This window comes from Benincasa hispida, chromosome 2 (assembly GCF_009727055.1).
Source record: "Benincasa hispida cultivar B227 chromosome 2, ASM972705v1, whole genome shotgun sequence".
Classification (NCBI taxonomy): Eukaryota; Viridiplantae; Streptophyta; class Magnoliopsida; order Cucurbitales; family Cucurbitaceae; genus Benincasa; species Benincasa hispida.
Window position 1 is genome coordinate 41,096,434 of NC_052350.1, and position 14,345 is coordinate 41,110,778.

Genomic DNA, 14,345 nt, shown 5'->3' on the forward strand with positions numbered 1-14,345 from the left:
TATCTTTTCACCATCAACGCATCACTCTCCTTACCACATTTTTATCATTTTTAAATAGCTTTTCATTTTCTTTGCACAAACAATCATCAACTTATTAATTAAACATTACTTGTGTAAACATAATTTATTAAGATCAACATCGATTATCAGTTACAGAGTTCTTGTGTTCGACTATGGTACCTATCAGGTTACTCTAATCAGGCTTATATTTGAGTCTAATTGGAGAAAACTTGTACACATTCGAAAATAACAAAGCAATTAATATGATCATTTAAATCAACATTGCTGAACACGAACAAACATAATTCCTTGTAAGTAGGTTTATAAAATGAAAATCTTAAGAGAATTGAATGGTGAAGTAAGATTAAAGCAATGTCAGTAGCCAAGGAATACAAACAAAAGGAGGGAGTAGACTATAATAAAATCTTATCTCCTGTTCTGAAGCATAGTTTTGTAAGAATCCTACTGGCTATAGTGGCTTTGTGAGAACCTTGAGTAGGAACAAATTGATGTAACTACCAACTTCCTTCATGGAAGCCTGGAAGAATAAATCTACATGGAGTAGCCCAAGGGATTTGAAGTAAAAGGCAAGAAGAAACTTGTGTGCAAGCTCAATAGGTCTCTGTATGGTCTAAAACAATCACCAAGATGCTGGTACGAGCATTTTGATAACTTCATCAACAAGATATAATTTATAAAAGTCCATATGACCCTTGTGTTTACTAAGAGCTTTACCAAATTATAGGAGATCAAAGTTCGATTGAATGTTGAATTAATATGAAAGACCTAGGAGCGACAAAGAAGATCCTAGAAATTGAAATACTAAGAGACAGAGAAAGGAATGAACTATTACTATCTCTAAATCCTACACTAATAAAATACCGTACAAATTCAACGTGGCCAACTCTTAAACATTCTCTACACCTCTTGCATAACACTTTAAACTCTCAGCAAGAGATTCTTTGAAAGAACCACCTGAAAAACAAGCCATGAGCCATGTACCTTACTCTAATGCCACATAATCAAGAGATTCACATAACCAAACTTAAGAACAAATTGTAGCAATTAATTTTATGCAGTTAAATATATTACAAGTCAATTGCAATAAATAGAAGAGGGATAGAGAAATTGCCACCAATAATTTTATAATGGTTCGACATAATTGACCTACATCCACTTCCCAAGCTCCTCTTAGATATCGTCACTACGAACTTTACTCTTTTAATGGCTTAGAATCGAACCGCTATAGAGTTCCTTTTCCAGGTACAAGAACAAACTCAATCCTTTCCACAGGTAAGGATCAAACCTTTATGCAACATTCTTGTTATGGGTTAAAGAGTAGCTCTTTACAATAGATTTAGAAATGAAGAATAAGATGAGAAAAACTCTCTTAAATGCTAGATTTACAAATTTGAGCACCCAACAAATAAATCCTCAATACAACAAATCTCTCGAGAATAAGATGAAAAGAGATAATTAAAAGCTTGAGAGAATAACAATAGTGTCTTTGAGGATGGTAAAAATATGTAATTGTTGTTAAAAATTTGGAGAAGATGAATTGTTTAAAAAGAGAGGGAAGTTGGTGAAAATACATTCAATTTGGGCCATTGGATGTTGGTAAAAAAAAATTGAATGGTGGAGATTTAAACTCAACTAGCCTTTAGACACAAACAAAAAATGATATAATAATATATATCTTTTAAAATCATTTATTTTAGAACCCAACAAAAAAACAAAAATCATAATGTGTCCAAAAATAGCTGCAGACAAAAAACATAAAATAATATTAAATTCATTTTCTTTTTAAATTCAACCAAAGCACACCAAGTGTCACTCCATTCATCCACATGTCACCTTTTAGCTGAGTCCAATTTGATTAATTTGGCCGCCATGTCATTAACATGAGTATTTTTCGTTAAACTTGTTTTGACTATATCTTCTTCGTTTGAGTTCCCATTTGAGTGATTCAGATTGAGTTAAAATCGCTGATCCAAGATTTACACGATAGGCATTTCAAAACACTCAAATTGTTAGTGAATAAGAGCAGGTTTGTTATCATCGAAATACTAATTACTTAATTAAAATTAATTAATTTGAGATTAATGACAACAAAGCCAACAAATAATAGTAGCACACTTAATAATACATAAAAAGGTCCAAAATACTACTTGGAGTTACAATTACACTCTTAAGTTTTTAATTCGATCAATCACCTCTCCTAAACTTTGTAAAGTGTTGCAATCAACCTCTTAAATTAAAATTAGACGACTCACACATATGTAGGAGAAGGGCATTTTTGTCATAAGAAAAAAAAACAATTCATTCTTCTCTACCATTTACTGTCTTCGCCCTATTTTTCAAGGCTATTTCTCTGACTTCGGTTGTGAAATGACCGCTTGAAAGATGAGAATTCGACTTTATTAATGCCAAAATTTGATGAGATTCTGAATTTTGGGGAGAACAAGAGGAGTGGTTCTTATCCCAACATAGACAACAACTTACCTTTAGGCAATTCCCTATTTGGAGGAGATGAGAATGAGAAGAGATCCCCCACTTCATGTGATTCTTTTCTTTTATTTATGGTGTGATTCTTCCTTCTCTGGAGGTATGAAATAGGATGTTTTCTCTAACAATTCATATCACTTTGACCTTGAAGCTTCATTGAGTTCATGAGATGTAGAGTATTAGAGTGGTGGAGTTAGAGAAACGACCTCGAAAAAGAGGGAGAAGCTAGCAAATGGTAGAGAAGAATGAACTATTTTTTTCTTATAATAAAATTGTCCTTCTCCTACATATGTGTGAGTCATCAAATTTTAGTCTAAGGGATTAATTGCCACACTTTATAAAATTTAGGAGAGATGATTGATCAAATTAAAAATTTAGAAGTATAATTATAACAAATCTCATGCTTTAGGGTGTAAAAAAAATAAAAAAAATCAAACAATTAGAACGTGAAATGCACGTCACAAGACTACATCTTTTTGGTAGGGAAAAACACGTGATTAAAAATGAAACCCAAAAAAGAGGAAAAGTAAAAAATAAAAGAAAAAGAAAAATCTAAAAAATTGGGTTAGCGGGCAAACAAGAAACCCTTGTTTCGATCCCCAAAACCCCCCCACCGTTCCCCCATCTTCTTTATTTCCTCCCATTTTCCCTCGCCATTTTGAAGAACCAACGAGCAGCTCCGAGAGACATTGCTTAGCCATGGCGAGCGCTGATGTAGAGGCTGTCGATTTCGAGCCCGAGGAAGATGACCTCATGGACGAGGATGGTGCCGCCGAAGCCGATGCCTCCCCACGAGCTCCATTTCCTAAGCTCAAATCCGCCATTACCGGCGGCGCATCTTCCTCGCTTGCTGGTGGTCCAAAGAAGACCAAGGGTCGTGGATTTCGAGACGAGTCTGATCGAAACACCCGCCTTGCTGGGTCGGATTTCGATTCCCTCAAGTCTGCTGATGGCCCTGGACCTCAACGATGTTAGTTTTTGCCCTTCTCTCTTTCTCAATTACTTACTTTGACAGATTGGGTTTTACCATTTCGTTTTGCTGGTTTTTTCTTTAGTTCGTTAGAGCTAGGGTTATGAAAGTTTGGATGGTTATTTACTTGGTAGGTGGTGGGTTTAGGTTTATTGGCCTGTGTGTTCTATGAAAGGTGAGTCTTCCCCCCCCCCCCCCCCCACCCCCCCCCCCCCCCCCCCCCCCCCCCCCCCCCCCTCCCCCCCCCCCCAATTTCGGGACTAATGAGTTAAGAGTAAGCAGATCTTTTCCTTCTGCTTGAAGGGGTTTTGCTTACTGTTAATGTCGGTTGATTTGCCCTCTTTGTTTCAACAATGCTACAGATCTTAGCTAGAATTTGAGGTGGGAAATCATTGTAGAGGAAAAGGATGCAAGTGTTGTTGTGGGAAATTATCATGGAATACCTACACTCAAGAGAAAGTTCATAGAATGAGCCTCTCATTGCCTTATATCCCCAAGACGGTGCACTCTTTGGAAGCGGCTGAGGAGTTTTAGGATCACTTTTACATTCATTTGCCACCTCGCCTCCTCCTTTTGTAATTTCCTCCTTTTCTTCTGCTGGGTGGACTGGATCAACCATTAGCACAGGGATATACAGTGATCTCTCCATTCTATCATGAGTAACCACCCATTCAGAAAAGAAAAAAAAAACTGAGGGTTTAGTTTAACCTGATTGAAAGTTGGTTTGTTGACTAGAATAAAGCTATTTCTTCATTCTCTCATGATATGCTCTCACTTCCTATTTGGTTGCATTTGCGATGGCCAACACCATTGACTTTTCCTGGAAATCCTCGTCGATAGTTTTGGATCTTTACTGCTGTGTTCTTCTTCTTCTTCTTCTTCTTCTTCTAAGTGAGCATCAAAAGGATTATATCACCATTTATGAAGGTGTCTCTTTTCAGTGGAGATTTGGGATAGATTTTGGAACAGACTTTATTGAGCGTGGCTCCAGATAGAGGATCATTTTTTTATGCATAGCCCTTGATTTGAATCTTCATTTACCTTAATGAAAGTTGGTTTTTCATTAAAAATAAACTGTATAAGCTTTTCTTCTGGATAATTTAGAATGAAAGTAAATGGTGTACATTTTTGGAAAAGGGACGGGAGCAATTGGTTTCTCTTTCTTGTATATTTTGTTTTATTGGTTTCTTCCTTCTCCCGTCCCTAGTCTGTATCTTTTTCCTTTTATGTCGAATACAATTCAGGCTTCTTATAAAAAATTATATATAAAAAATATTGGTATTTCTTGGTTTATCTAATGAGAGGAAGGCCATGGGTGTAGATGGAGAAAATGTGTGTTCGTTCTCTCTTCTCAAATTTTATAGTTTTATTTAATGGAAGATGTAGAAAGAAAATATTTGCTTGCAGAGTTTGCACCAATGTCATCCCTTTCTTCTAACAAATTTGGCTGATTTCTTGCCTTATGAATGAGGTCCACACCCGTATTATCAAAGCTGTTAAAATTTTATAGAGGTGAGGCCCATGTTTTCTTTTGAAAAAGAAATGAAACCGTTCATCGATAAAATGAAAAGAGGCTAATGCTCCAAAATACAAGGTATCTACAAAAGAAAGACAAATAGAAAAGACAACCGCAACTGATGAAGAGTAATATCAGCCAAATAAGATGAAAAGCCTACAACTAAGAAGCACAAAAGCTTTTAAAGAGGGCACCTAGAAGAAGCTAAGAGATGAACCGAACCAAAACAAAATGAGCAACATAGTGAAACAAGTAATAACAAACCGTTGGTTTTTGCCCTAATGATGCCAATGTTCTTAATAGTTGGTGAGAAATTTTGTAGTTTATGACTGGTTATGGGTTTTTGTTGAATCTTTCTAAGACTTCGTTTATTGGTATTGATATGGATAAGGAGGAAGTTGATAAATGGGTCATTTTTGAAGTGTCAAGCTGAGACCTTAATGATTAATTATCTTGGCTTCCCTTGGATAGAGATCATCACAATATATCTATTTGGGCGCTGCTTATTGAGAAATTAAGAGTTGAGATTGACAATTGGTGATGCCACCTCTCTAAAGGTCGTAGGGTGACCCTCATCCAATCTGTTCTTGATAGTTTTCCTCTATATCACTTTTCTCCTCTAAGAGCTCTAAAGAACATCATGACTTCTATGGAAAAGATTATCAGAGACTTTGTGTGGATTGATCTTTCCAAGCCCGATAGTAACTTAGTCAGAAGGGAGTGGACAACTTTTCCAATTCCCCTTGGGGGTTTTGGTGTGGGCTCCCTTAAACATCGAAATATCTCTCTCCTCACCAAGTAGATTTGGAGATTTACTCAAGAAAAGTTCTTTGTGAAACAGGGTTATTTCTAGAATTTATGGTGTCAAACCTCAGGGTTGGATGGCTGACAACCTCAAAAAGAAAAAAGATAACAATCGTGGGTGGATGGATATTGCAAGGAATTACTCCTTATTTGCTTGTTTTGCGAAATTCGAGGCTGGTTGTGGTAGGAAAATTTGCTTTTGCCATGCTGTTTGGGTTGTCCGAGCTCCTTTGAAATACTACTTTCTTGATATTTACGCTCTCTCTTTTAGAAAAGGGACCATTGTCTTTGATTGTTAGGACAACCATAACCATGCGTGTGACCTTGGCTTTAGAAGAGGGCTCTTTGATTGTGAGATGGATAGTTGGGTTGGCCTGGTGGGAAAGCTCAACTCCATTCAATTGGGGATGGTGTGGATTGAGGTCTTTGGTCCCTTCAAGGTTATGGTATGTACTCTAGTAATTCGACCTTTCAAAATCTTGCTACTAAGCCTACTAAGGCTAACACAACTCTGACTAGTAGAATTTGAAAGCATAAATGGCCAAAAAAATCGAAGTCCATCTGGTCCTTGGCTTTGAAGTTTTAGTATTGATAATAAGCTCCAAAGAAAGTTTAGAAGTTGGTCTCTCGCCTTCACGTTGTAGGTTGTGTTTGAATAGGGAGGAAAGCCTTGATCACCTCTTTCTCCATTGTAACTTTGCTTTGAGATCTTGGAGTTACTTGGTTGGTAATTTAGGCTCGTCTTTTTTTCTCCCTAAGAAAGTGGATGGGGGTGTATGGAAGGTATCCACGCTTGGAACTTGGAAGGAAAGGCCATGATTGTCAGAAGTTTTGCCTTTAAAGCTCTTTTGTGGCACATTTGGAAGGAAAGACATCTTTGTTCTTAGTTCTTTCGAAGAAAAGTCACAAGTCTTCTTGCTTTAGCCTCTCTCTCTGGTAATCTTGGACATATACAACTTCCTGGTGGATCGCTTTACCTACGAAAATTCTTTTGTAACTGCAGGAAACTCGTATGGTGTAGTTCTCTTCTTCAGGGTGTGTCCTTTATCCTTGGCCCTTAGGTTGTTCTTGTTCTATTTTGGAATATATTCCTTTTGTTTCCTATAAAAAACCCATTTACGTTAGGGCTATTGCATGATGGAGAACTCCTTTTCAAGACAAGGGAAATGTTCTTTGGAAAGCTTGCTACTTCGCTGTTTCATGGGGTGTTTGGTTAGGAACTTAGGGAGGAATAGTAGAATTTTTAGAGGAGTTAGAGATGTCCTGAGAAGAGATTTATGATAGCATTAGATTCATCTCTTCGTTGTGGGCTTTAGTATCTCTAGATTTTTGTAATTATCAACTTGGTTGGTTTCTTTTGGAGTAGTGTCCCTTTCTTTAATTGGACTATTCTTCCTCGAGTGCTTTTTGTGTCCTTGAATATTGGATATTTTGTTTTTTCATTTCACTCTTTGTCTGTGATGGGGGTTCTTTGGTCAATGCTTGAATTCAGTCTTGTCTGGCACTCATGGAAATAAGAAGCAATAGTCCTTTTTTTTGTGATACTCTGAAATTTTGGATGACTTCTTTGTTTTGGTCCATTTTGTTACTTTCCTCTGGAGCTCTTCAAACAGAACTTAAAAACCATTCTCCTTCTCTTAGAGATTTAAACTGGGTAGCTCTTTGTAGTTCCATGGCTTGGGCTTGGACTTGGAGATAGATAACTAATCCCCTCCCTGTTTTTTGCACTTTTCCTGGTTATTTATATGAAGTTTTTGCCTACCAAATGATAAAAGTGGTCCAGGACTTCAGTCATTTCAAGGAAAAAAAATTAAAACATTTTATCCTATTGAATTTGTGATTTGAGAAATGATCCTATGTAGGAATCTGTGTCCAACCCTTCATTAATTTAGAAAGCTTCTTGATGGTGGATTTACATATGATGCTAAACACAATACGATCTCACAAGTCATGACTATTATTCATTTCTTACACAACAAAATAGATCAAGACTATCCTAAACCTGATTTAATATCTGAAAATTATAGTTGCTTAATCTTTTTTTTTTTTTGAGTTCAACAAATATGGGGTCGGAATTCAAGCCTCCCACCTCAAGGAAAAGAAGTGGTGCCTTAACCAATGAGCTACACTCATGTTGGTTGGTAGTTGCATGATTTATGCACTTGCTCCTACAAAAAGTTGCTTCTACTTCTGCAGTTCAACTTTTTTCTCTTAAAAAAGTTTATCAACTGCATTCAGATGGGCAGACTGAACTAGTAGGCTGATTGGTCAATCTAGTTCAACTTACCCCTGATCAAGGCCTACAGATTGTTACCTGCCATACGTGATATTTCAGATGAGCAGCTACACCTTGGTTGATTGTGTCTGACCCCATTCTTTGGCTTCCGAGCATGTCCTTGTTACACTGTTGTGAACAACAAATGTTTGATCACGTGATTTAAAAAATAAGCTGTTTTCTTTTGACTCCTTTTGTAGTAACACACTATGCACAACCTTTTGGCGGTGCATAAAAACAAGGAATTCTTTTGTAATTTTAGCTTGTCATTGATCCAATTGAACTTGAAAGCTCTCCTATAGCCTTTTTGTTTTGTTTTCTGAAAGAGGGGGGAGGGGGGGTGGGTTCTGTCTTCCCCTCTCCTTTAGGATGTCCTTTTTTGGGTTTTTTTTTTTGAATAATACACATTAATACTCCTTAGATTATTGTCTGATTCTAGTTAATTTATGTAGCTATTGAAGGATGGATCATTCTGGTGACTGGTGTACATGAAGAGGCACAGGAGGATGATCTACAAAATGCATTTGGTGACTTTGGGGAGATAAAGAATTTGCATCTAAATCTTGATCGTCGTACTGGGTTCGTGAAGGTATGTTTGGTTCCTATATTATTTAATTATCCCCCCTAAAGAAACAATAGTTTTGTAGTTTTCTTTTGCTACCTATTAAAGAAAAGAACATGCATATATTTTTATTGTTTAATAGTTTAAAAAAGTAGAAATAACGAAGAAATTTAGGGACGACCTTACTTGAACGAGATTTGTTCTATAGGTTATACAGCTTTGCCTTTTAATTTTGAAAATAACCAAAAAATTTTGGGAGGAACCAAATAGAAATTTCAAATTTTGCTAATGATCGGATAGTTTGTAAGAAGAATGGAGTAGTATTGTAGAACTTGTTTTTATATTTGAAATCAATTTTTATTCTTTTTTTATTGATTTTTCTCCCTTTTCTTTGCAACACTAGTTCCCTCACCCTTCTTGAAAGCACAATAAATTGTTTTAACATTAAATGAGGTGTGCGAAACAGTTCCTCACCCTATCTGGTGTACCTTTCCCCACCCTTTAGTATTTATAACTTTTTGCAAGTCTTCTTCCCATTGGGGCAATTCTTTTTAAGCTCCAATTGATCTTGTTTGTCTCATCTTTCTTGATTAACTTTAAGGGCATTCCTTATGACAATTAATTAACTAGAAGTGTTGAAAAGGCCAAACTGAGTGTAGAGCTGAAGTGGTGACATATTTATCTTGTCTATTATGGTTTGCACGTTTGAAGTCAAATCCCTACCTTCTTCTTTGCTCTCTATATATATATACACTTTTAGAGGAGTACAAAAGGGTTGGAGGCTAAGATGGCGTTCTCTAAAGAAGATTTTGTAGAACAGTAAACCAGTTGCAATGCAAATAATAAATTAGATAGGGGGTACCAAAGACTTGGAGACTAAAATGTCGACCAAAGATTATCAGGACACTAAACAAGCTACGATGCAATGAATAACAATGGTGTTGCCAATTAGCCAGCACAAGAAGAAAACACCTTACTGAAATAATGGGATTCTGCAAACTTACCCATTTACCCTAGAAGATCTTTTAGGACATCATTGATGAAAGCATGAAAATGCACCATACAAAGAGTTAGGATCATTATGAGTAAGCATGGCAACCATCCTTTTGATTGGGGGGAGAAAGGGGTTAAAGGCACACACTGGAATCCGTGGAAAGATATTTCGTCTGAGCATCCTACTTTTTCTCATTTTGTTCATTGTGTCGTGGGGGATGAGAAAGACACGTATTTTTGGGAGGATCAGTGGGTGGGGGATAATGCTCTTTCTTTTGTCTATTTGCATCTCTATCATTTGTCTTCTTTTAAAAACCACTCGGTCTTGGTTGGTCCGAGTACTCTGTCTTTTTCTTTTGGGTTCCATCATCGTCAATAGAGAAACAATGGAGGTTACCTCTCTTCTTTCTTCCTTCTTTATTGGAAGATTGCAATTTTAGGGTGGGGAGAAGGGATGTTCGCATTTGGAGTCCAAATCCTAGTGAAGGATTTTCTTGTAAATCCTTTTCTCGGTTGGTCCGAGAACTCTGTCTTTTTCTTTTGGGTTCCGTTGTCGTCAATAGGGAAACAATGGAGGTTACCTCTATTCTTTCTTCTTTCTTTATTGGAGGATTGCAATTTTAGGGTGGGGAGAGGGATGTTTGCATTTGGAGTCCAAATCCCAGTGAAGGATTTTCTGGTAAATTCTTTTCAGATTGTTGTTGGATCCCTCTCCCATTAGGGAGTCTGTGTTTGATGTGGTTTGGAGGACTAAGATTCCTAAGAAAGTCAGTTTTTTTATTTGGCAAGTCTTCCTTGGTCAGATGAACACTTTAGATAGGCTTGTAAGGAGGATGTGTGTGTGTGTGTGTAGTGCTTCCTAGATGATCTCTTCCGCCAATTTTTTTTCCAAGGAAGTAGAGATCATTTCATTGATATGGTGAAATGTGTAAATAGAAGAATCCTGTCTGTACATAATTATAAGTCATTTTGGATGGTCTTTGGTGCTTCCTAAAGATGTTACAACTCCCCTTATCTCCATCCTCTTGGGTCACCCTTTCAAGAATGCCAAAGCTTTTTTGGGGCTGCATACATCTCGTGCTTTCTTTTGGTTATTATGGAAGAAAAGAAACCAAAAATTGTTCATGGACAATAATCATCCTCTCAATAGCTTCTTTGATGTTGTCATTTATTATGCTATCTCTTGCTGTAAAAGCTCTAATATTTTTTCTTCATATTCATACACTTCCCGACTAAACCACTGTGATACTGATAGCTTATTGTAATACCATGGAATGTATATCCTTTTTTTGTGAATTTCATACATCAATGAAATTGTTCCTTACGGGGAAAAAAAAGAAAGAACAGTGAGGGCAGATGAACTATAATTACAAAAAGGAGGGGAGACAATCTACTCCTAGATAAAGCTAATAAAGCTGTGGATTCAACGAACTTGGTGAAATCTTGATGCTTATCTTAAAACAATGCATGCATTCCATTCCATCCACTAGTTCCAAAAGAAAGTCTGAACAAAATTCAGCCCAAGTGTCTTTTTCTCCCTTTTGAAGGGATGACCCATAAGGAAAAGGGAGAAAAAAGAGTAGATATCCTTTCATCTATCTAAATGAAAGTTTGGTTGAAGAACCCAACGAATGAAGTTCCAGAAGGATGTTGCAAAGATGCAATTACTGAAAAAGTGGATCTGAGTTTCATAGTCCCTTGAACAGAAGGGGCACCTGGGAGAGATGAAGAGCGATGGCCAACGGGGATCTTTTTTGAGTTTTGTCTTTATATGAGTAGCTAAGATTTATCCACCATTTTTCTCTAAAAGAGGACAAACAGATTATGACATTCAAAGGGGTCTAACTGACAAAACCTAACTATTGGACAACGTGACACATGTTTCTTTCCTAAAGGGGATGGATATGGATCAAATAAAAGCCCTCCAATCATAGTGTAGTTGTAAAAGAACTTGGCACCCCAATTTTTTGATGCCTTGGACAGTTGAACGGCACATCATTACAAAAATAATTCTAAAAGTTTGACTTATCTGCAAAAATCCTAGTATTTCTGTCCTTCCATGGGAGCCAAAAAGAGCCCCAGATGCGTTAGACTAGAGGACTCTGCCTTTTCCTTTGAAACACAACCTGATGGGGCCTCTGGGGAGCCTCTCTGCCACCATTCCTTTTAAGATAATCTGTATGCTGGACTTATATCACTTTCTTCGGTTCTTGTTAATCTATGATCCTCGTATTTGTTTCTTGCTCTACGAAGTTGCAATATTATGATTTATGAAATTTTCTTGAGAAATATCTGGATTGAAAAAGAACTTCATCTGAAGGTCAGGTGACAAACTTCTGTATAGCCCTTCTCTTTTGTACTTTCATATCTCTCATTGGAAGTTGGTTGCTTATCCCATAGTATAAAATGGGGTATAATGCTTTGCTTGAGATAATTTTTTTTATGACATCATCTTCATTCCCTTGCTATGTTATAACCATGCAATTTTGTTCCCAACCAGCTTTAGATTTTAGTCAAAGGCATACCTTGCTTCATCACAGACGCAGTCATGAAAGCTCTTGCAAGCATATTGTGTTTAGCACATTCACAATTATGTTACGTTTGTTGGGTTTCATCTGAATCTGGAACTATTTCCCTTCTTTTCCATAAAATGAATATTTATTTGTTTGTATAGGAAAGCTTCTGTATATTACAATAATTCGCTCTTCCATAGTTGTTTGTTGAAGAAGCATGAACATATTGTGCATCACAATAATCTGTTTTGCCATAGGTATTTTGCTGAACAATTTGAGCATTACGTTCTAATATCTATTGATTATTTAAGTGACAGGCGTTTGTGTAGGAGCTTTAAATGGATATACTAAGTTCTATTATACGTATATATTAATTTTTATTTTGGGTTTGTCAAGGGATATGCGTTGATTGAATACGAGAGCTTTGAGGAAGCAGAGAAAGCAATATCTGCCATGGATGGGGCTGAACTTCTGACCCAAATTATCAATGTTGATTGGGCATTCAGCCATGGACCCATCAGAAGGAAGAACACAAGGTATGCATCTCCAAAATCTATTCAAGATCTGCAAAGGGAATTATCGAAGATTGCATCAAAGGAAATTCATAATCGATATGTATATTTTATATATATATATTTTCTAATTTAATTGCAGGCCTGCTCGAGAACGACGTTCAAGGAGCCCTAGGAGGAGATACTGATTTTGTGGTGTAGAACTCCATGTGTGGTGTTTATGGATTTTAATAGGAAAGGTGTTTTCTTGTGGGACTGGACTGGGAGATGTTTCTACTGAGAGAGAGCTCTTACTCAGTTGTCTCAAGATTCCCCTGGTTTCCAGCCTTTGTTTCTCGGTCGTTGATGTGGATTGATGAATTGTATGTAACTTAGAGGATTTGAGGTCCATGATTTTCCTTTTCTTCTTTTTTGGATTACTTGAGGTTTCTGCCTTTTTGTGTTGAATACCTGCCTATTATATATATATTTTTTGTTCCAAATTTGGCTATAATGTGTGGCTTCTGTATTTTATTTTATAATTGTTAAATTAAGTACATTAGGATGAATGATTCAAACCAAAGAACTCTAATCGATAACGCATACTATGTGTTAGTTGAGTTATGTTCATTTTTGATCTATTACCAAAGCCCTTTTTGACGTGTTTAGTTTGTTTATTTTATTTTATCTTGTTTTGTTGCATGTGATACATATAGCATATGCTTCCATTATTTCAAAATGAATTACTGTAATAATAAAATAATAGAGTGTGGACTAAAATTGTTTTTATTTTTCTCTTATCGAGTTACAAAGGTTAAAAGGTGAAGTTGAACTGTTCTACTTTTCTATGTTTTAGGCTACGGTTATCAATTTGAAATAAAAATTGGTATAATCATAATGAAATATCATTGATAGATCAATCATAATAGGTCACAATTGTAAGTGTAATTAGATTGCTTTTGATCATATTTACTTAAGGACCATTTATTTTTTTGGAAATGTAGATGACTGGAATTTTAGATATTTGAAATTATAAATATTAAGAATTATAGGTGTCCAACACCTTTAAATTATTATATTTGTTTTGTAGGAATATTTTTGCAGATACTTGGAAATATTTCGATAAATATATTTGTTTCTTACTTGGGAATGTTTTAAATTTACATAATGTTCCAATAATGTCTTTACGACTATTTATTAATTTATATAACATATTTGATTTTATCAATTTGAATGTCTTCTAAAATTAATACAGTTTATATTATTTTTATATGTTATTTTTCTCAACAAATTAATATTTCATAATTTAAGATTTTTTATAAAATAAATATCTTTTTAAATTTAAATTTAAATATCTTGTTAAAAAATTATAAGAATTACGATATAACTAAAAACATATGATATTTACGATAGATAGTATTTATTTTAATTATATAATGTAAATGAAGATTAATATATATATATAATAAAAAGGAAGGACAAAAATTGAAAATGGGGATGTCCAAACTCGGGAATCTGGAAAACCTATCTTTCAGGAGAGCTTCCAAAACTCTTCAGATGAGGATGCCCGAGAATCTTTAGATGTCTGAGCATCTTACAATACCACAAAACAGACGTGGTAATCAAGATGCCAACTGCATGGGAATCTAGGATGCCCGTGAAACAAACGACCTTTTAGAATTATGACTTTGTCACATTTTACTGTTATTGTTATTG

At 35.8% G+C, this 14,345-nt stretch overlaps 1 protein-coding gene across 1 annotated transcript; it reads left to right on the plus strand.

Moving 5' to 3' along the window:
* The first annotated feature begins 3,060 nt into the window (after positions 1-3,060).
* LOC120071891 (RNA-binding protein Y14A) lies at positions 3,061-13,143 on the plus strand. Its single transcript, XM_039024299.1, has 4 exons — positions 3,061-3,475; positions 8,523-8,659; positions 12,535-12,674; positions 12,793-13,143. The coding sequence occupies exons 1-4, from the start codon at positions 3,205-3,207 to the stop codon at positions 12,836-12,838; spliced, it is 594 nt and encodes a 197-aa protein (XP_038880227.1). The 5' UTR covers positions 3,061-3,204; the 3' UTR covers positions 12,839-13,143.
* Positions 13,144-14,345: the final 1,202 nt, after the last annotated feature.